At 48.1% G+C, this 22,837-nt stretch overlaps 1 protein-coding gene across 4 annotated transcripts in view; it reads left to right on the top strand.

Moving 5' to 3' along the window:
* Positions 1 to 22,837, top strand: part of FGF13 (fibroblast growth factor 13) — a 569,367-nt gene that overhangs the window by 17,055 nt on the left and 529,475 nt on the right. The window contains exons 1-2 of one of the 4 annotated variants that reach the window (XM_061408504.1): positions 8,605 to 8,751; positions 9,929 to 10,141. In XM_061408504.1, coding sequence (XP_061264488.1) covers positions 10,093 to 10,141 — 49 coding nt within the window. In that variant the 5' untranslated portion in view covers positions 8,605 to 8,751; positions 9,929 to 10,092. Of the gene's footprint in view, positions 1 to 8,604; positions 8,752 to 9,151; positions 9,239 to 9,928; positions 10,142 to 22,837 lie in introns of those variants that run through there. The other 3 variants (XM_061408502.1, XM_061408507.1, XM_061408501.1) reach the window with 3 other exon arrangements.

Below are 22,837 nucleotides of genomic sequence, written 5' to 3'. Positions count from 1 at the left end.
GGGTAGGACTTCCCTGGTGGTCCAATGGTTAAGACAGCAAGTTTCCAATGCAGGGAATGTGGGATTGATCCTTGGTCTGGTCGGGGAGCTAAGATCCCACATGCCACGTGGTGTGGCCAATGATAAATAAGTAATAAAAAACAAATAAAATCCCCTACATATAAAGATATGTACATGCGTGTATGCTAAGTCGTTTCAGTCGTGTCTGACTCTTTGCGACTCTATGGACCATAGCCTGCCAGGCTCTTCTGTCCCTGAGATTCTCCAGGCAAGACTACTGGAGTGGGTTGCCATGCCCTCCTCCAAAGGATCTTCCTGACCCAGGGATAGAACCCGCATCTTCTAAGTCTCCTGCCTTGGTGGGCTCTTTACCACTAGTGCCACCTGGGAAGCCCAAAGACACTGAATGTACACATTCATTAAAAAAAAAGAATTGCAGGACTGGGAAACTGAGTCCAGTGCATCCCTTAGAGAACATAGCCACAGACTGGCAGGTAGTTATACCCACAGGGTGATGGGTACCAGCACACCCCAGCTATGTGCTAGGTGCAAGTCCATCCTGTGGCAGGTAAAAATCACACCAACTGGGTACAGTTTCACGGAAGGAGAGTGCAGGTACAACTGTCTCATCATTAGAAACTCAGCTTGGTATTTCTGAACCATCTGCAAGTTATCCCTCTATCCCTAAAATGTAACTGTTCTAGACTGTACCAGCAGTGTATCAGAACTCTGTGGGCAGGTATAAATCCAAGCCCAAACTCCGGTGCTCCAAAGAGGGTTCTAAGCAACTTTCCAGGAAAATGGAAGTTGGAGGCAAACAGCACTAGCCACACAGTGATGGTCACTTAAACCACCAGAAGAAGAGAAAGATTCTCAGGATCTCTCTTTAACAAAAGCCTGGGCAGTCAGACAGCGTTGGAGAGAAAAGGAAAGAGGAGTCACAGGCTGTGATCTCTGAAGGCAGATAGGGTTTGTGCCAGAAAATGCTCACTCGGGTTCAACAAGTTTTAAAGGAAGAGGGAGGAGGTGGGATCAGGCAGAGGGAGAAGTTGATCTTGATGCAAGTGCCTCAAAGCCTCAGCCACCAGGTGGGGAGCTGTGGCATGAGAGGCCATCTGCCAGAGAACCTACATTGAGCCCAGATGGCCAGGCCTTGCCATTCAGATGTGGGCCATCCCCGGAAGGACAGGATTTCCAGTGAGGGTCAGGGCTGTGCAGCAGAGGCAGACCCTGAAGGAAGTGACCTCTGAGGCTGCCCCCTGACTCACCCCCTCACAGCTGGCTAGGAAGCCCTTCCGGGAAAGGGAATCCCTCCCGTGGACACACTTCCCTGTCAACCACATGGCAGTCAGGTATTGACAGGAAATGCATGAAAGCCCAATCTGCCCTGAGATCTCTATTCTCATTCTAATACTTGTATTTATTTAAAAATTGTAACGTTTTAAAATTATTTTAAAATTTGTAACATTTGTAAATTATTTTTATTTATTTATGTATTTGGCTGTGCTAGGTCTTAGCTGCAGCACAAAAGATCTTTAGATGTGGCATGTGAACTCTTAGCTGGGGACATGGGGTCTAGTTGCCTGAGCGGGGACTGAACCCAGACCATCTGAATTAGGAATGAGAAGTTCCAATGGACCACCAGGGAAGTCCCTTGGCTTTATTTTTGAATAAAGAGACATTTTAGAGCCACCAATGATGTTGTAACATTTATAAAATATGGAGTGTCACAGAGTAGAAAGAGTTGGGCCTTTGGAGACAGAAGGTCCTACTTGAGTCTCAATTCTGGGTGTACCTTTTTACTTCAATCTTGGGTCAGTTGTTTCACCTCTCCAAGCTTGTTTTCTCTCAAAAATGGAGATAATCATAGTCACTAATTCAGAGGGTTGCTGTAAGTATAAAATTTGGATAAATATTTAGTATAGAGCTGGAAACCCAGTCAGTTAAATCACTGGTGATACAATGATGAAGTTATTTCCTGTGCCTTGGATGTGCCAGGTACTATGTAAACCATGGAATGGGCATGGGGGCAGTTAGGAGAGTTTAACCCAGTCCTTGTCATCTAGGAGTTTACAGTTTCCTTGAAGATTCAAGATATGGGCAAATGGGAGTAAGTAGTAGTATTGTGCTAACAACTTACTACCATATCCAAGAATTTTGTAAGAAATATCTTTTTTCTGCCTGACATGTTTTCTGTTAGTATTGCCATGTAACCAGTAGAATGGAGGCAAGAACAAGATTTGACAATCTTCTGGAAGCTGACCTTGGTCAAAGTCTCTTGTATGTTATTTACCGAGAGAGATGATGGCTAGGTCTTCTGATTCGGATGGAGAAAATGCCAGGAGCATGCTGTGGGGAAAAGGCCACCTTTGATGACCCATTCCTCTTGACTTGGGAGATTCTGAAGGCTGTGGACTGATAGGGATTCCGGCTGGGGACCCGATGCTGCCCAGTGATGTTCCTCGTATGAGAGCAAGAGTGAAATCCTTGAACAAGTTCTCCCTCATTGTTTCCTCCTTCACTGGAGAAGAAAGTGACAGAACATTTTAAGATGTTCATTCCTGACAGGCATCCCAACATTGCAGTTGCTGCTGCTGCTGCTAAGTCACTTCAGTCGTGTCCAACTCTGTGCGACCCCATAGACGGCAGCCCATCAGGCTCCCCTGTCCCTGGGATTCTCCAGGCAAGAACACTGGAGTGGGTTGCCATTTCTTTCTCCAATGCATGAAAGTGAAAAGTGAAAGTGAAGTCACTCAGTCATGTCTGACTCTTAGAGACCCCATGGACTGCAGCCTACCAGGCTCCTCCATCCATGGGATTTTCCAGGCAAGAGTACTGGAGTGGGTTGCTGTTGCCTTCTCCGAACATTGCAGTACAATGTTCTAAATGTTCAAGTTCAAGGGAGACAGAAGATCGTGCATACTCGGTATAGATTGGAAAGGTCTTAGTGTTAAACTGTTTTTGGATAAATCATTGACATCTCTCTGTCTTGTAACCTTTCCCTACTTTCAATTCTACTCACAGTTCTGTAGGTCAGAAATTTGGACCAGGCGCTGCAAAGATAGCTCTTTTCTGCTGCATGAATTCTGGAGCCTTGCAGCTGAATGGCTGAGCGCTGGCTGGATGGCTTGACTGGGGTCATGTGTCTGGAGCCCCGTGCCCGCCATCAGCTGGATTCCTCAGTTCTTCTTCACGGGGTCTCTTTGCATAGCCTGTTTGGGCTTCCTCGCCATGTGGGTGTCAAAGCATCTGCCTTCTTATGTGGTGGTTGGCTTCCCCCAGAAAGAAAGTAGAGCTATCAAGTCTCCTAAAGTTTGGCCAGGAACTGACACGGCATCACTTTGGCCACATTCTGTTGGTAAAAACAAGTCACAGGTCCAGCCTGGATTTAACAAGACATTATCTCTAGACGGTGGCATAGTATATATGTATAGGATTAGGAGAAACTGTTTGTCGCTAATATTTCAGTTACTATTTCTGCACAGCTTAGTACCCTCAAATGTAGCAGCTAAAAAATCCATTTAATTTTGCTCATAAAATTATGGGTCAAGAGTCTGAGAAGGGTGCCATTGAATAGTTCAGCCCTTAGGGGTCTTTCACAAGGTTGTCATCAGAGGTCACCAGGACCTGCAGTAATTTGGTGGTTTGACTGGGCTGGACATCCAAGATGGCTCGTTGCTCGATGGGCAGCCAGCACTAGTTGTCATCTGGGAGCTCAGGTAGCACTGTAAGCTGAAAAGCCTAGATGTCACCTCTCCCCTGTGGTAGTCTGAGGGTAAGCTGACATCATGCTGGGTGGTTGGCTTTTCTGAGAGCAAATGTCCTAAGAGGGCCAGGCAGGAGCTGCATGGCCTTTTCTGCTGCTGCTGCTGCTGCTGCTGCTAAGTTGCTTCAGTCGTGTCCGACTCTGTGCAACCCCATAGACGGTAGCCCACAAGGTTCCCCCGTCCCTGGGATTCTCCAGGCAAGAACACTGGAGTGGGTTGCCATTTCCTTCTCCAATGCATGAAAGTGAGAAGTGAAAGTGAAGTCGCTCAGTCATGTCCAACTCTTAGTGACCCCATGGACTGCAGCCTACCAGGCTCCTCCATCCATGGGATTTTCCAGGCAAGAGTACTGGGGTGCCATTGCCTTCTCTGCATGGCCTTTTCTAACCTAGCCTAAAATGAATACAGCATCGCTTCCACCATTGAAGCGGTTACAAGGCCCCTAGAATCAAGGAGAGTACTCATGGTGTCCACTTCACAATGGCCATGCCACAGTCACCATCTTTGGAGGCTATTTTGTGCTGTGCTAAGGTGCTTCAGTCATGTCTGATTCTTTGCAACCCTATGGACTGTAGCCCACCAGGCTCCTCTGTCCATGGGTTTCTCTAGGCGAGAATACTGGAATGGATTGCCATGCCTTCCTCCAGGGGATCTTCCCAACCTAGGGGTCGAACCCGTGTCTCTTGTTTCCTGCATTGGCAGGAAGATTCTTTACCACTAGCACCACATGGGAAACCCTTGGAGGTTATTTACCCAGCTCTTTAAAAAAAAAAAATTATTGGAGGCTTCTGTGGTGGTTCAGTGGTAAAGAATCCGCCTGCCACTGCAGGAGATATAGCTTTGATCTCTGGGTCAGGAAGATCCCCTGGAGGAGGAAATTGCGACCCACTCCAATATTCTTGCCAGGAGAATCCCATGGACAGAGGAGCCTGGTGGGCTACAGTCCATGGGGTTGCAAAGAGTCAAACACAACTGAAGTGACTTAGCACTTAGCATAGTTGATTTAAATGTTGTGTTAGTTTCACGTGTGCAGCAAAGTGAATCAGTTATACATATACCTATATCCACTCTTTTTAGATTCTTTTCCCATATAAGCTATTACAGAGTATTGGTTAGAGTTCTCTGTGCTATACAATAGATTCTTACTATATTTTACCCAACTCTAATGTTACAGAAATCCACCAACTTACCTATGATCTTGCTAGAAAGCAACCTTAAGTTATGACATGGACAAACACTGTAGGGTTTGCATCAGAAATGAATCCTTTTAGAGCTCTATCATTTGTTTCTCAAACAAAATTCCTGAGATGTGAACTTAAAAATTAAAGGGACTTCCACCTCTCAGATTTTGGCCCAGTGGGCCTTTCTTTATCTCAAGTATTCTGGCTGGAAGTATAGCTTTTGCCAGGCTGCCTCCTTCTGAACTGGCTTTCTGCTGTGAAGTGTTTTCACAAACGAAAAACACATTTGGTCCAGTGAGATGCAGTCTTGTCACTGAAGCATCTAATTTGGTGGTTTCTGATGACAATGGCTCTATACTCAGCTAGTCCAAACCTGTCAGGAAGAAGCCCTAAGTGCGTCTGTCCTCCATGGCCCCACTCACCCTAAGCTTACCCTTCTGCGCAGACAATGGAACCGTGTGGCATCTTGCCCAGAAGCATTGCTCAGAGCTGCTGGAGGACGAGCAAACCTGGAATCCAGAGGCTGGTGTCTTGAGGCATTTGGGAACTGGCATGAAACAGACACCAGGGAGGTGATAGGGCCAAAAGGATGAGATGCTCAGTAACTTTTCCACTTTCCTATCAAAGATTCACACTTGGTCCCACCCTCCAGAAGACAACCTGGCCCTCTTTAGGGGTGTGGCCATGTAGGCTTTTGTTTTGGAATATTGCTTTATTTCCAGGGCTGAATTACTTGACTCTACAGGGTAACCCCTGTGCCCCATGTTGTAGTAAATGTATAGAATTCTCTCTCATAGGAGGGGCAGAGGACAGAAGGGACCATTTTACTGTGGTGACAAGTCAGGAGAAATGAAGGGATCAGATAGCGCCAACTGCTAGACTGAAAGTGAAAGAACTTTCACCCCAGGAGAATAGGGCAGAAGGATCTGGGAGGGGCAAAGAAGTGCTACAAACTAAGCCCAGGTTTCATTGAGATGCTTTAACACTAGTGTCTATTTGGTGGTGGGGAAAAGACCACCCTCTGAATGCCCTCTGATAGCATCACCTACTCAATGGACATGAATTTGAGCAATCTCCAGGAGATGGTGAAGGACAGGAAAGCCTGGTGTGTTGCAGTCCATTGGGTCACAAAGAGTTGAACATGACTGAGCGACTGAACAACAACTGAATCCCCTCATGTGGATGTCAGATCTTCCTGCAGCAGATCATCCCAAATTACCAAGGAGCTTGGGGGCTGGACACAGCAGTATGGATTTTTCTGAGCCACTACCATTTTGTTCATATGAAACATCTCACGGGGCTTGGAAAAAGGGAAAGCCTCCATGCCTTTCACAGAAGAGGCTTCTGTGACCTCCCTAGCAGAATCTCCAGAAGCTTTATTTAGAGGAGATAACTTGCCCTGGTCCTTAAATATTCATGATCCTTGGTCTCGTGCATGAATATCTTTATGATGTCATTGATTTGCCCCCAAATGAACACACATCACTGTATTGTTCTTTCATGAAATGTCTAGTTTCTTTATCTTCTGATTATTTCTTTTGCAGAGTGGTTTGGGGTGAAGAAACACACTTTTTTTTTTGGTCTGTTTGCATGGACAGGCAGACTCCACTCATGCTCCCAAGCAGATGTCTCTTCAATTCACCACAATCATATAAACTCACCTAGGTTTACTACTGCTACTAAGTCGCTTCAGTCGTGTCCAACTCTGTGCAACCCCACAGACGGGAGCCCACCAGGCTCCTCTGTCCCTGGGATTCTCCATGCAAGAACACTGGAGTGGGTTGCCATTTCCTTCCCCAATGCATGCATGCATGCTAAGTCGCTTCAGTCGTGTTTAACTCTGTACGACCCTATGGACAGCAGCCCACCAGGCTTCTCTGTCCACAGGATTCTCTAGGCAAGAATACTGGAGTGGGTTGCCGTTTCCTTCTCCACACCTAGGTTTAGTCATATGTTAACTATTATTGTCCTTCAAGGAACAGGGTGATATCTGGCTTCCAGCTTGAAGTTACCTGTGCCAGAGGTGTCATTGGTAATAGGGCTTGGGGGTGGGGGAGTCTTCTCTGTGCAGAGAACTTTCTGGAAATTTTAGTGTGTCAGGAAAGCTTAGATACTCAGGATGCACACCATGCTTAATAACCCCCGGGACAGAGACTGACCCTTTTCCCCAAAGAGGGTCTTGTTGCTTACTGGAGTTATGTAGACAAAGTAAATGTTACATGCACACAAGAGAAGAGTGTGTGTGTGTGTGTGTGTGTGTGTGTGTGTATGTGTGTGTGTATGTGTGTGTGTGTGTGTTGAACATGCTGAGTTAAGGGAGTTTGAAAAGACTGAGGGGTTTCATGCTTGGCAGATTTCAGTGAAAATCTGCTTCCTCCCCTCCTTTTAAGATGCTGATAGGAGTGTTGAGATACGGTGTTGTCTAATAGAAGAGCACAGAAAAGACAGAGACCCACCTGGTTTCCTATTTGCTCTCCTAGTTTTTTATCCAGGCTCCACCACTAGGAGGTGTGACCTCTGAGAAAGTTACTTAACCTCTCTGAACCTCAGTTTCCTCATTTGTAAAATGGAAATAACACTTCCTAGGCTTGTTGTGAAGATGAAATAAGATAATGATGTAAAGCATTTAGCCCGCTGCCTGGCACAGGGTAGTTACTAAATCCATAGTAACTGACTATTATTGGGTGTAAACTGAAGACTCAACCCCTCTCTCCTTCATCTTTCTTCTAAATTCACCCAGGTTTCCATCCCTTTTGAATTCCGGTCAGTTGAACAGAAATTCCTTCTTTCCCAGAGTACTGATATTAATGATCTAAACTTGGGTTGGATAATCACATTGTGTCATCAACTTCCAGATTATTAGATATTATTTACAAGAAAAATAGGCCTGGAGTTCCTTCCAGACCAAGGACAGAAGCTGCAAATTGAATTTAGAGGCTTGCCGACCTTTAGACCCGGGGCTGGAGGCAGGGGCAACCCACTCTCCTGGTCTTGAAAGACACAGCAGGCTCTCGTAATTGAGTTACCGCCTGGGATTCAGTAAGACTAATCCATCTATATAATTTCTTCGCCTGGTTTAATGACATTAACGAAACCGAATTAAGGAGCGGGTGGAGTTGGATGGGACGAGGGGAAACGGATTTTCTGTATGGTAGTCGCTGCCGCGTCTCTGCCGCCAGGCTGGAGCCTATGGTCTGATTAATGGACCGCTCTGAGGACCAAGTCCTGCCAGCGGCCACCCCGGTCCCATGCCCTTCCGGGTATCCACGTGCCGAGAACAGGGCCATCGTGCGCAAAGGGTTTCCCAGGATGTCCCAGGGCTACCCTGTCCCCCTTCCCTATTCCTGGCTCTCTCATCTTGCCCATCACCCCTCTCTTGTACAATTTTTGCTGTTTCCCTTGAGTTCAGATCTTCATGGACCGTCCCTCTTCGGTCACTAGCGTGCTCCAGGCGACAGGCCGATCTGCTAATCCCTCTCCAGCACCCGCCCCCAGTCCCACCTCACTCGGTTTATCCGGGGTTGGCCATTCCGCGTGGTGGGCACTCTGCGCTTAGGTTGCCAACCAGAGCGCCCAGCCCTAGGAGGAGGGGCCTGTGTGCGGGGGGTGGGGGTGGGAGGCGGCCGCGGCCGCTGTCAGTTTCACTCTCTGCCCTACTGACACCCAGATCCTAGCGCGCCCTCTTCACGGAGAGTCCAGCTGGCTCAACTTGGGCAACTGGCCGGAGGCGAGGAGTCGCCGACTCCCGAACTGAGATTCCATCGCTCGGTGCAGGCACTTGCCAACAGCGGAGTCCCCAAAGTGTAGGTGGTGACCAGCGCGGGCCCCGGCAGCGCTGCGGGGAAGGCGGGCGCCCAGATCAGAGGGTGGAGGGTAACGGGGGACGGGGTAGGTGGGGGACGGGGGGCCCCGGGCTTCGATCTCGGCGGCCGACAGTGCGAGTCCGCCCTGGCGGCGCCCGCGGGTCCTGCCCGCTCCGAAGGGGCCGGAGGACGCCCGGCCGACACGCTCGCCGGCGCTCCGCTGGCCTCGCGGGGCTTTGGCCACCCCGCGGCTGACGTCGGCGCGCCCCTGCCGAGCTATCCTTTTACTACAGCCCGCCGGCGGCTTTGTGCCGGCCCCGCCCTCACCGGCCCCCGCCCCCCGCGAGCCCGTACCTTGTGGTCTATATAGAAGGCGCTGCCGCGCCGATTCTCGGCTCTCCGGGACCGAGAGTTCTTTGGAAGCAGAGCGCGAGCGAGGGAGCGGGCGAGCTCCTAGGGGGTGTGGGTGTAGGGAGAGAGAGAGCAGGTAAGGGCCGTCGCATCCCGCTCCTCTGCCCGCCAGCAACTCGGGACCCCCTTTTGGCAAAATCATAGGAACCTGGAACGTTGGTTCAACAAAAAGAGACAGGCGACGACCCTCCCTTTCTCGATTGTCCGCGGGCGAAGAGCTGCGCGGCTCTGCGGTGTAACAGGCTCACACGTTGCTCATCACATGTTCAAACATTTCCCTTTCGGGGAGCCTCGTTATTTTTAAGTGAATATTTTCGTCTTTGTTTTGATGTGTTTTTTTTTTTTTTTTAACCTTCCTCGGGGTTTTATTTTGATGGAGTTGGCGGCCCGCAGCATATGGGGAGAGTAGGGGAAGCGGCCCGCTGGCGCGCGGGTAGCCCACCCCCAGGCAACTCCCCGGGAGGCCCGCGCTGGCCCGGCGAGCGGCCGGCGCGGAGCCCAGGGAGGCCCGCGGCGGCCGAGCCGGGGAGTCCCGGCCGCACGTCTCGACGGCCCCGGGGGTGGCGAGCGCGGCTCTCCGCGGGCGGGCGGGTGGGCAGGAGTGGCAGGCGCGGGGCGCGGGGGGAGCGCCGCGCCGCTTTGTCTCTGCACTTCTGGAGCCAGGCGCGCGGCTCCTCCCGCGGCCGGCCGCTCGGGCTCGCGGTGGCGGCGGCGGCGGCGGCGGCTCCTCCTTCACCCCTCTCCTTTCCTCCCCGCTCTCTCGTAGGCAGAGGCGGCGGTGGCAGAGCTGGGGAACAGCGGATTCCGCCCGGAGCCACACCGAGGGGAGCTTGCGGTCGCGACTTGCCGCCCTAAGCACTGTCCCAAGTCCGGCCCGCTCGGCGAGGACTTCCGTCTCCTGGCCGAACCCTGTCAAGCAAGCTGGGATCTATGAGTGGAAAGGTGACCAAGCCCAAAGAGGAGAAAGATGCTTCTAAGGGTAAGCCCGCCCGCCGAGTCCGCCTGCTTCCCTTCCCTTGGTTTCCCTCGCCCGCTCGCGTGCGCGCCGCCCTCCGGCGGCTCCCGGCCTCCCTCCCAGAGCCTAAGCTGCTGGTGACCTCTGCGACCCCGGGCGAGAAAGGGGCGGGAGGGGGCCCGGGCCGCTGGGGTGGGGGTGGGGGGCTCTGAATTTGCACCACTTTCCCTCCTTCTTCGTGGGATTGTCGCCCCGCGAGTGCCAGCAGCCTCTTCACTCCCCCCTCCGGACGCACCGGGGTGGCGCTGCGGGCAGACGGAGCTGCTGCAGCCCGGAGCGCCGGGAACAGCGCTGCCTGCCACCGGCCGGCCGCCTCTCGGTGCGAGTGCCTGTGTGTTGCGTGTGCGCGAGTGTGCATCTGTGTGCTGCGCGGGTGCCACACGGTGACATACTCAGGAAGGAATCTGCCCCACTCTTAGAACCCGTGCTCCGATCCACCTTTCCGCCCCCCCTCCCCGCCCCCAATGCAAACAAAGAGCCTGGCCGCGACACGCACCCCCTTCCCCCACGCTCCTTTTCCCCTCACGCCCCCTGCTCCCCAACTCTCCCCGTCCCCTCCCCAGAAGGCAGGAGCTTGTCACCTTCCCTACGCCGCGTGCAAAAGTGAGCAATCCCGGTGCCCCGGCGCCGCCCGCGCTGCGCCTCGGCAGCGCCGCCTCGCCGAGCCCCGAGAGAACAAAGGCTCTGGTCCCTCGGCCACTAGTGCCCGGCGGGAGCGGGCCTCCGCGGGAGGGGAGAGCTCCGTCCCTCCACTCTGGGGGGTGTTCAACCACCTGGCCCGCGGCGCCCGGCCGCCGGTCCCCCCCCCGCCACGAGAGCGCTTCTCGGCCTGGGGCCTCCCACCGGCGGGCTGGGGAGGCGCAGCAGAACAGGGCGCAGGCCGGGGAGAACTCAGGAGCAGGAAGGGGCGTCCGCCCGAACTCCCACCCGTCCTAGCCGTGGCCTTGCTAAGGGCCCAGCTTAGCTCCCGATTGTAAACCCGAGACAGCATCCTGGAAGCCCCGGGTGCGGAGAGGGGCACAGAGAGAGAGAGGGGGGTGGGGTGTGGTAGAGCCGTGGGGAACCGCAGGTGCCTGAGGTGCAAGTGTCCGGAAGGGCCCCGGAGCGGACGCCGGAGTGGGCTGGACCGGCCCGAGGGCCCCAGGCTCGCCGAGCCGCAGCGACCCACGCCGGGTCCACGCGCCTGCAGAAGTTGGGGCTGCCGCGGGGGGAGCCCCAGCCTTTGTTCACGGGCCCCGATTCCTCCTGGAGCCCTGGGGCTCCCTTCCCTCCCACTCCTTCCCTTCTTCCTTTTTCTCTTCTCCTCCTTCTCGCCTCTCCCCATCTCTCCGGAGCTTTCTTTCCGGGGAGATTCTAGGGCAGCGTCAGCCCTCCCCCGCGGAAAGTTGTCAAAGTCTTCAGCTCAGGGCCTTTATCCCTTGTTTCTAAATGGAGCCGCTTCTCCCAACTAGGCGAAGCGTCGACGAAAGGCTCTAGAAGTTTGAGGTGGGGAGGTTTAGATCCGTGGTGCTAAGGGTCAGTGTTGCCATCGGCCTGCCTCAAGGCTCGAGGTCACCCCCTTCGGACCTACTGATGCCCGCTGGCTGTTTGAAGCGCACAGATTAATTGAACCGGTCACCCAGAAAGTAGAACTCCTGCTACACTTCTCCAGAGCTTTACTCATTGTTGTGCGTTTTAAACAGGTATTCATGTGATAAGAGAAAGTGACTTCAGGGTCGTTAGACTGTTTTGTTTGCCCTCGAGGGGCCCGGAAAAGTAAATGCAATTGAAGATGGTACCACCAAAATGACTTAGGCAAGGGATTCCTCTTCTGCATCTGGGTGTATTTCAAGTTTGTTTCTGAACTTTGGTCCTTGATTTCCATCAGGTGATTACCTAAGGCTTATTTCAGGCTACCTTTGGGCATCCTGAAACCAAATTCATTCACAGAAAATGAGATGCTGCTCTAGGAATATAATTTGTAACTGTCCAGAAGGGGAGTAACAAGTCTGGAAACATTATTGGCCCAAGTTTCTGTAACCCAATAATGAAAATTTTTACTAGGCATATGTCATAACATTTTCTTATGTTGATTCACTTGAAACGGAATACCTCTCTGTAGGAACTGTGTAATTAGCATTTGGAATTATGGCTGTAATTAGAATAAATTAGTGTAATTTTACAAGACAACTTTTAAGAAGAGAGTTTACTTCCCCAAGGAGATGGGACTCTTATGACTGTGAACAGAGTTTCTAGACTTTTTAAAACATAGGTAGTAGATAATTAGTAAGTTATTTTGTGCTCCTTAATGAAATGTGGCTTTCAGAGCATCTAAATTGCTCTTTGTCTTTTTAAATGATGTTTTTCAACTCACTGAGGTTAACACCAGTGATGGACAGTGATCTTTTCTGTAACCTTTTTCAGTAAGGTAGGCAGACAAGATAGACTCTTGGAGGTAGGAGGGGAATCTTGATTGCATTTGAAAGTATTAAAATGGCCTCTTGCGCAGCAAATCATCTTTTGTGTATTTATTTAGGCTTTGCACAAACTTTTAAATTGGCAGATGAATATATAGTCTGGGGCATTCAGCTCCTGAACAGGAGGACCTAGTTCTGTTTCAGGGAAAAAGAAAGCATAACATTTGTTTAAGTACATACTTGCTTAGCTTTGATTCACTCTTCTCTACCTTGTCACATAAGATCTTTTCAGCAGTTCTCTGTTGGAAAAGTACTCAGGGAAGGCTGTGTCTGGTTTATGGCAACCGTGTTCCTGTGGCTTTTGGAAAATGTGTGGCCTGTAACAGATAAATGCAGATCATTTGTGGATTGAGTGAAAGTGCTAGCCAGTTGTGGATTTCAAAACTGTTATTTGGTTTGGGCCATCCCTGGTGGTCCAGTGGTTAAGACTTCACCCTTCCACCGTAGGGGGCATGAGAGTGGAAGCATGAGTTCAATCCCCAGTCTGGGAGCTAAGATCCCGCGTGCTGTAAGATGTGGCCAAAACCACTGAAACTGTCATTTGGTTTGTACTTGGAGTTTGGGTTTAATTGGCTTTGTCTGTGTTTTGTCAGCAACCCCTTCCCTTGTGCTTAGCCAGAGAGCCATCATTTCTAGACAGGTTTCAAGGCCATGTGGGCTGTGGGTTGTGGGTTGTCTGAGACGGCCAGCACTCACATCAGGCTGGGTTCCTACTGGCTGCTGGGCAGTGCAGGACAATTCCAAGCATAGTCCGAGAGGCCAGCCACTTGCACAGCTGTTGCTCTCAGATTATGGTGCCCACATGCATTCACAGGGACAGCTCATTTTCAGCTCACTTCCTGGCCTTTTCCAGTAGCCCTTCCAACCTTACCTAAGAAAGGCCATTGCAGTCAGGCAGCCAGCATCTCACATCTTGAACCCTGAAGGCCATTCCTAAAGCTCATCTTGGTCTTGGTGGATTACTGCGATTTCTTCTGTCAAGTGTCTTTCTTGGGCTTGGGCCAGGCCAACCAGCTGTTGAGAGGTATTTTACCCATAAGAAATCATGACGCTGGTGACCTCTTATTAAAAACTAGCAATCATAACCTCCCTATTACTCATGAAGGGACTTCTTTTTTCACCTGGTGAATCAGTCACTGTGGACCAGTGTGGTTTGAGGGTCATCAGCCCCAGGTTGTTTCCTGTGTCTAAGATGGTAATAACAGCTTCAGTGAGGGGTTGTGACCAGGGAGATCTCTGATCAGAATTGTTAGTATGTTCCTGGGGATAGGTGCAAGAGATAAGTGAACAATACCCCCAGATCCTCTTCATTCTTATTTCCAGTGCTGTGCCTCTTCTTAACCCACAGGCTAGAGCAGGAGGGGGATATGGGTTGGGGGTGCTGTATCTTCTCTCTTAGTTCTGCTTCCTCTAAGTCTCTTTCCAGTACAGTTCAAGTCCTTTCAGAGGGTTCAGATGCATCCTCGGGCTGGCAATGTGAGGGAGGTTAGAGTGGGAAAGGATGTTGCCTGAGTAATGAGAAGCAGAAAGTGAGCTGTAGGGTTGAGATCCACGCCTAGTGCTGGGCCGTGTAGAGTGGCCCTGAGCACTGGACCAGAGCTGGTGAGAGAACTGGAATCAGGGTCTGGGTGGTAAGCTGGAGAGCTGATCTGTGTGTGAGGCAGTCACTAGGGAGACAAAACTGTTAACATTCCAGGTCTTTTTGCAGCTGTGCTATTTTATGTTCAAATCAACTACTCATTCTGGGAATTACAATCAACATAGAACAACCAGAATGTGTTGCAGCTCCTCGAATATATCCAATAAAAGGGCTTTCTAGTGTCTGCTTCATTATGGCTTGTATTTTTGGAGTTGAGAATTTGAAAGGAATAGAAGATAATTGCCAAGATTAAACAATTCAAGGAGGGGGAAAAAACCTCCCATGAATTAAAGTGTGGCAAGTGAAGGGGATCCTCCATGTTTATTACCTTGCTAAGCTTAACATGATCTTTGGAAGGTGAAGATTAGGCACATAAGTATACTCTTAGCCATTAGTAGAGAAGACAAACGTCTGCAGAAATCACTGTGTCTAGTCACCGGTTTATGTTTCCCTATCCAGAAGCATCCAGAAAACACATTCACAGTAGATTTGTTGCCCAGGCTGAGGAGCGGACTTCAGGCTCATCATCCTATGCAGTGTGGTTTAATCTAGTTGGTCCTCACCAGCTCAACAGGTAGCTTATCTGTGATAGACCAGTTCTACGAACTTATTTGAATCAGAATTCTGACATTTTTAAACATGGCACTTCGTCACTTTGTTGAATGCCATATCCTGATGAAACATTTCTTAGGGGTGTGGATTTCTGGGTAAATGGCACTAATTTCCTAAAGAAAGTGAAATACTATATAGTAATCATTCTGACCCCCACTCCAGCCTGCAGTTCTAATTTCTAATTGGATGGCCATTTGTTTTTCTCTAAAGCCCTGTTTTCCAGGATATTAATCCTAAAGATGAGGCTTTTATATTAGAAAATAGAGATGTTCTTGATTCTTGGGGCACGACGGAAATGTGAAGGGCTGTTTTATTAGGGATCTGAGTTTGTAATAAACATTAAGCCTAAATTACAATTACTGTAGGTTGAGTTTACTGTCAGACAGTTCTCAGGCCCTACTCATGCCTCTGCCCTTGTAAATTACTTTTCGCATTGCTTTTCAAATGGAAATAGTATTAGTGTCACTGGCTAATGACGGTCCCCACAGGCAGTGGGCAGAGGGTAGTAGGTGTCCATGCTGAGTCTTTAAAAGCCTGGCAGCACCCTTGGCTTCTGTGGGTGTAAGGTTTAGGTGGACAGTCTAGGGGGTACATCAGGGCTGGACTGAGCTGAGGCGTTTGCTTGACCTGCCTGCTCACAGCCTTCTGCAGAGACTTAAGATTTGTTCTGGACAATCACTATTGCCCAGAGGCATTCTCAGGTATATATGTCTGTCCTTTCTGGACCCTGTCAGTGGGGTCTGAGAAGAAAGAAAAAAAAATCTTCTGGTAAAAGGCAGGCCTGGTCAGAGGCCAAAGTATAAAAGAGTTATTTTTAAAAAATGGTATGAACCCAATTTCCTTTTGTGTAATTAAAGATTATATACAATAACATGTACAGATCTTAAGTGTACATCTCAATAGATTTTGACAAATGATTACACCCCCATAATAGAATATTTTCATCACCCCAGAAAGTTTTCTTGTGTTCCTTTCTAATCATTCCCCCTTAGAAGGCAACTACTATTTTGATTTCTGTCATCACCTTTTAGTTTTCCCTTTATTGATCTCACAGAATGCCACTGGTGGTTCCTGAGACCTAGAAACCTCTCCAGGCAGTGGGCTTCCTGTCCCGGTTGACACCCCTTCTCCTTGTCTTGTCCTATGGTTTCTTGGAAGACCCCCACCCTAGAACAGGGTCTTGTCCTTACCTGGCCCAAAAGGAGTATTTGTTGAGTGATCTAGGCAAGGTAGGAAATTCATTTAAGCCTGAGTGTCTATTCATCATTTAATAATAATGATCGTAGTTATTATCATTACCATTACAGTAGCTTCTGAATTATGGACCACTTACTATTTACTAGGCTTGCATGATTTATATTATATATATATAAATATATATATATATATATATATATAATTTAATTCTCATGGCAGTCAAATGAAGTGGCAAATAGTATTTATAGATGTTAGAGATGAGAAAATTGAAGTTTAGGGAGATCATGTAGCTTGTGTGAGCTCACACAGCTAGTGGGACCCAAATTACTGGCACAGTACCTGGCACTGAACAAAGGATTGCCAGAGGCAGTGCCTCTTAACACCAAGGAATTAATGTCAATGGGTGAGTTTTTGACATCTACACAGGATGGAGAAGTTATTTTGGTTGGGGTCTTAAAATACAATGTAACAGGAGCAGGACCCTGTGGGGTCTGCCCCTGACAGACCCCTCCCCCATAGCCTCTGTGGTAGTTCCTCTCTGAAGTACCCAGATAATAGTATCTCATGCATATTTCCTGAATTTTTCAGATGCTAAAACCCACCACCAAATGGAAGAAGTTAACTACTTGATGATCAGGTGCAAGTACCCCCCAGACCTTTGGCACCTAAGGACTGATAAAGTTAATCGCCCTGTTACCTCACCACCAAGAGAATTATGCTGGAGCTGATCACCTCCCCCACCCCACCCTCACCTGGGCTTTAAGGATGCTTAGCTGAAACCCTTTGGGGAGTTTGGGATTCTCTGCTCCAGACTCCAACGTTGGGCACACGAACTTGGCATTCGGTAACAATAGTTTTTTTGAGCACTGACCATATGCCAGGGATTGACATGAAATCGTTCAAGCTATCCAGGATTGATATACATAACACTGCCTTTCTAGGCAACACAGTTGATTCTTTTCTAATCCAGGTTTGCACAGGGACAAAATTACTTGCCAACTATCAACATAGACATGACTAGGAAGAGTTTGCCTATACTGGCACGATTGCTACAGGGCTGTGGTCTTTGTGCACCCAAAGAAATTTCTGAACAGATTTCTTGAGTGACTTATCCATCCCAGGCACTGTACTGAGAGAAACCTAGTCCTACCTTAAGCCTTAGGGGTACCCTTGTGCCCTTTTCCTTCCTCCTTGGCATTGGGCATTCTGACTTGTAATTTCTGAAGTGCAGCTCCCCTCAGTTGGCCATGACTCTTATTTTTCAAGATCTAAGCATCTGTCAGTTTGAAAATAATGGTGTTTTTTTTTCCCCCTTAGAACTGTGTCTGAGAGCTTATTTCACCTGTGTTCTAAGGCTACTCTTACTCATAATTCAGGACTGGGTAAAAGTCCTAATTATTTATTTATTTTTCCCATCAGAATCATCTGTCTCATTTCCCTTCTCTTTCTCTCTCAACCCCACCCCCTCCTCCCTTTCTCTCTCTGCCTCCTCCCCCTCCCTTTTCTGCACACCCCCACTCCTTTTCTTGTGAACAGACGTCAGTGGTTTTCATTAACTGTCTGGATTTTCTCCTGTAATAGCTATATTAACCTCAATTAAAGAAATCCTTACCCCCCTCAAAGAGTTGCTTCATGGAAGAAGCTTTTCATTACTTATTATGTAACTCATTTTAAATGGAAAAATAAAGTGTGAGCTTTATTTCTTATCTGTTTATGTTGCCTTTAGTTAGAGAATATTTCCAAAAATATATCTTGTTAACAGAGATGCACGCCTTGAACGAGCATATTAATTATAGTTCTCCAAGTTAGGACTCATGTAATGTTTCTCTTGTGCTGCAGAACCTATGTTTTAACAGCCGTAATTAACAGTGATGAGTCTATTGCAAGGTTATAGGTAAGTTTAATAACAAACGTGACACCCAGTTTTTTTTTTAAAAAATCCCTCAAAATTACGGAGGTAGCATTTCTTCTGCTCTTGCGCTGGGGGTTAGTAAACAGATCGAGTTCTTAAAATATTTATCCTGCTGTTAAAAGTAGAAGTAAACAACCTAAAGAAGGCAGGCTGAGCGCAGTTCTTGAATATGCCTATGGATATTTTCAGAGTCTTCTTTCAACCACGACTTTGAAAGTATTGTGAATTGACCTGCTTCTTTTGCCTTTGATTCTCCGTGCGTGAGCTCGCCTCTCCCCCTGTTGCGGGGCGGGGTGTGTGGGGGGGTGGTTATTGAAAGTTAAGACTTATACAAGAGCTCTCGGATTTGCGCGTGGTTTTTGGAGCCTGGGAAACAATGTGAACCGTTCTCCTGGAAACGGGGCCGGCGCTCCTCGCGGCTCTCGCTCCCGGGAGCGTTGGTTTTCCTACTGGCTGGGACCCGACTTAGAGGCGAGCGCCGAACCGCCCGGTGAACCGGCGACCCTCGGTCGCCCCGGATCCGACCGGCGGGTTTATTACCAACCTGTGTGCTCATGAACCTCGTGATGCGGCAGCTGCCGAAAAAAGAAACACGGAAAAGTTGTGTCACCGAAAGTGAAAACTTGGCGAAGAAAAAGTGCTCGGCGCCCGGCATGACAAAACTGCTCTGCGGCCGACAGCGGCGGCGGGCAGCGGAGGGCTGCGCCCACCGGCCCCGGGTGCTCGCGTGGGGACACCACCCCGCGAGCGCCGCCGGGGCTGGGCGCCAGGGCCGGCGGGGCGGGCGGCTGAGCGCCGGGCGAAGGGGGCGGGCGGCCCTGGGCCTGGAGGTCTAAACCGCGGGTTCTGTGCAGCTGATGGGAGGCGGGCGGGAGGGGCCGGAGGAAGAAGGTCCCGCCCCCAACCATCGAGGGGGTTCCTTGCTCTGCCTGTACCTGACCTACCGGCTGTGCCCCTCAAAGGCGGATACCCGTCCAAGCCTGGAAGTCTGGACTTGGCCCAACACAAGGGCTTTGCTTCCTCTGTCTTCTGGTGATTGCTAATTCGGTTTCAGCTGTTCAGAAAAACCTAGGCTGCGTCTTGAACAGAACGCCCTGGACCATGTCGAGTTTGCTTTTATATGGTTTATGTTTCCGTTGCGTTGGTTCTTTTCAGATTACAGAATAATGCATGTGATTCGGAAAATCATAAAAGCATAGAGAAGAAAACATCCCCCCAAAGGTTGCACTCCTAGGTTCTTTTTGAGATTTTTCCTTCCAGTTTTATTTCTCTGATTTCATCTTTAAGTATATGTGTGGGATCACATAGTAAATACTATCACATGCTTTTTTTTTTTTTCTTAACTTCAACACCCTGTTAGAATATTTTCCGATGTCATTAAATAATCTTCCATAGTATCATTTTTGGTGTGTGCAGTGGTTGTGGATTTGGGGGTGACAAAGGAAAGATGGTGATTTTGTCCCTGTGGTTGTGAAAAGTTTTTCTCTACTGCCTTAAGATCTTTCTCACTGGGCTCCTCTACAAACATCATTCGTGTTTGGGTGCACTTTTAAAGATACATATATGCATGTATAGGGCTTCCCTGGTGGCTCGGATGGTAAGCAATTGGCCTGCAATGCAGGAGACCCAGGTTCAATCCCTGGGTCTTGGAGATCCCCTGGAGGAGGGCATGGTAACCCACTCCAGTATTCTTGCCTGGAGAATCCCACGGACAGAGGAAGCCTGGCGGGCTACAGTCCATAAGGTCACAAAGAGATGGTCACGACTGAAGTAATCTAGCATGCACACATATGCATGTATAAATCTATAAATATAAAATTAAATGCATGTAGACAAATACGTATATGTCTAAATAAACGCACACACAATTATGCTTAGAATACATCCTGAAAGAATATATATCAAAAGGAATCTTGGGGTGATTGGCTTATAGAAGATGTATAGAGGATGTGTATGTATATTTGTGTTTTCTATTTTCTCTACAATGGATGTATATAATGATCATAATGAAATAATGAAAATGGACATTGTATATTACTTATAGATTGTCTTCAAACTGACTTTTCTGCTTCAGCTCTTACCATTCCTTTTTTTTTTTTTTTTGCTTACCGTTTCCTGACCTGGAATGCTCTATTATTTCAACATTTTGTGATCCTTTATGTCCAAGCTTAACCCACATCATCCAGGAAGCGTCTCTTCCACCCTTGTTACAAAGAACTGCACTGGACTTCTCAGTTACCCATTTGGCAGTGTCCGTGGATAAATCTCATGATTAACTTTTCATCTGCTTAGGTGTTTTATCTCCCCAGCTAGATTTTAACCTCCTCAAGGGCCTTTGTCACAAAAGAGATACTGAATGAATGTGTTACTTAACCATCAAGCTCAGCATCCTTCCTAGACTTCTTTAAATGCTTTTGTACCTTTGAAACTCCAAACCATATTAGAAGCCCTTAGGATGACGGCAACAATCTATCTGGATTTAATACTGCTAATTTAATTAGGGGTATAACTTCCAATTTCCAGTGGGCCATCTTCTATGTAAAAGTGGCTGCATGGTTAAAAGCATGGATTATAGAGACTTGTGTTCACATGTATGTTCCTCTGCTTAGTTGCTATGTGACATTTGGCAAAGAGGCTTTCTAAGCCTCTCTACAATGGAGATAATTATATTTATCTCATATGCTTATTTTAAAGATAGAATGAGATAATGTATGAAAAACATACATGGAATTTGGTCAGTGGTGATATTGATAGTATTGTTAAAATAGTAGTGATCTTCATATTGATTATTCAAGTTAGAGGGTTTTTGTTAAAGAGCTTGTTGGCCATAGAAACAAATCTGCAGAGTCACACATCTGTCTGACAGTCATATTCTGATTTAATGGATTTTAGTTATATAGTTACTAGGCTCCTGAACCATGGGTTCCTGGACCCTCCCAGATATCAAAATCTGTGGATGATCAAGTCTCTTACATAATAGCTTATTTGAATATAACCTATGCATATCCCCCATACTTTAGCTCATCTCTAGATTACTTCTAATACCTAATGCAAATGTAAATGCCCTGTAAACAGTTGTAAATACAGTGTGAATGTTATGTAAATAGTTGCTGGCCTATGGCAAATTCAAGTTTCGCTTTTTGAAACTTTCTGGAATTAAAAAAAATTTTTTTGGATCCACATTTGGTTGAATTCATAGATGCAGAATCTGTGTATACAGAGTGCCTACTGTGCTAATTCATGTATTAATTAATTCATTACTTTACTCAATAGATACTTGTTGAAACTCCTATGACAGCAGTGAGCAGAACAGATAATTACCCCTGCCTTCATGGAGGGCTTCCCAGGTGGCACAGTGGTAAAGAATCTGCCTGCAATTCAGGAGATGCAGGTTTGATTCCTGGGTGGGGAAGATCCCTTGGAGAGGGAAATGGCAATGCACTCCAGTATTCTTGCCTGGGAAATCCCACGGACAGAGGAGCCTGGCAGGCTACAGTCCATGGGGTCGCAAAGCATTGACTAAGACAGCATGGACGCATGCCTTCATGGAGCTGATGTTTTAAAGGAACTGGATTTTTCATGCACAAAACACTGTCCGATGTTGGCGGTGTGTAAAATGACCTGGTGCCCATCATAGCCATCTGGGCCCTGGCCAATCCACACTACCAAGGAGGAAGCTTGGATGGAGTTGGACATAGGTCATTCATTCATCTTTCATCCAGGGACCACTAGAGCTGAGGTTCTTGAAACTGCTTGAATGTCAGCAACACCTCCCACTGCATACATCCCCACCATGAGAATTTGACTTAGTAGATCTAAGTATGGGGCTTGTGAACCCATATGGTTAATAAAAATTAAGTGATTCTAATGCACAGCCAATTAAGGGGTTACTGCACCTGAGCAATGTTTCTCAAGGTTGCTGGAAGTTAACAGTCACCTGTAGGGTTTGTTCCCCCCTGGCCTGCTGAACCACAACTTTAGGAAGAGGGTTTGGTAACGTGAATTGTAAATAAGCATCTAAGTGATTCCTGTCATTGGGCAAGTTGGTGGGGCATTGTCCTAGAGACATCAAAGGACCCCTGGAAATAGTGTGTAAATGTGCATGTTTCAGGTGGTAGCATCCATAGTTTTCAGCAGATTCTCAGAGGGGTCAGTATCTCCAAAAACAGCCCTGAGCTCTGTCCTCAGCTCTGTCCCCTCCATGAACTGTGTGCCTTGAGTCCTTGGTTTTCTCTATCCTATTCACTCTTCATAGTCTAATGTTCTGTTTGGAAGTTTCCTTTCTCCATTCTTGCTTCTCTTTTCTCTTTTTGTCAGGCTGGCCTCCAGTCTTTCTCTTGCTCCTCTAGAATTTTAGACTGGGCCCTTTCAGAGAGGGAGGGAGGGAAAAGCCTGGAGGGAGCTTTGGGGACATGAGAACGGTGGAGATCAATGCTGAAATACTTTGACCCTTTTAATGGCTGCACCTCAGTGGGTCTTAATATAGTGGGATAAGGGCCTGAAGTGGGACTTCTAAGATAACCCTTTGCCAGTCTGGAGTAGGTGGGCAAAGGAATTTGCCCTTCTTGGTGCCATTTTCCTGCCTGTATCAGGCAGAAGGTGGAGTAGAGTAGGAGGGTGAGAGTTAAGCTAGATCTAGATGCACCCCACTTCTCCTCCCCCAGGTACCAAGCAGTGTCGCTGTCACTGGTTCATGACCAATCAAGTGCATTGACCTATTACTGCTGCTTACTTTGAGTTATAAATAGTTTTTATTCCCCCTGTGGAATTGGGGGTTCAGGCTGTATAGAATGACCCGATTTGTATCACAAGAGCCATTGGGACTTTGACAGATTTCACCATTT

Source organism: Bos javanicus, chromosome X (genome assembly GCF_032452875.1).
Source record: "Bos javanicus breed banteng chromosome X, ARS-OSU_banteng_1.0, whole genome shotgun sequence".
In the NCBI taxonomy this organism is placed as follows: Eukaryota; Metazoa; Chordata; class Mammalia; order Artiodactyla; family Bovidae; genus Bos; species Bos javanicus.
Note: the sequence above shows the minus strand (reverse complement) of the source record. Positions and strands in the feature narration are given on the sequence as shown.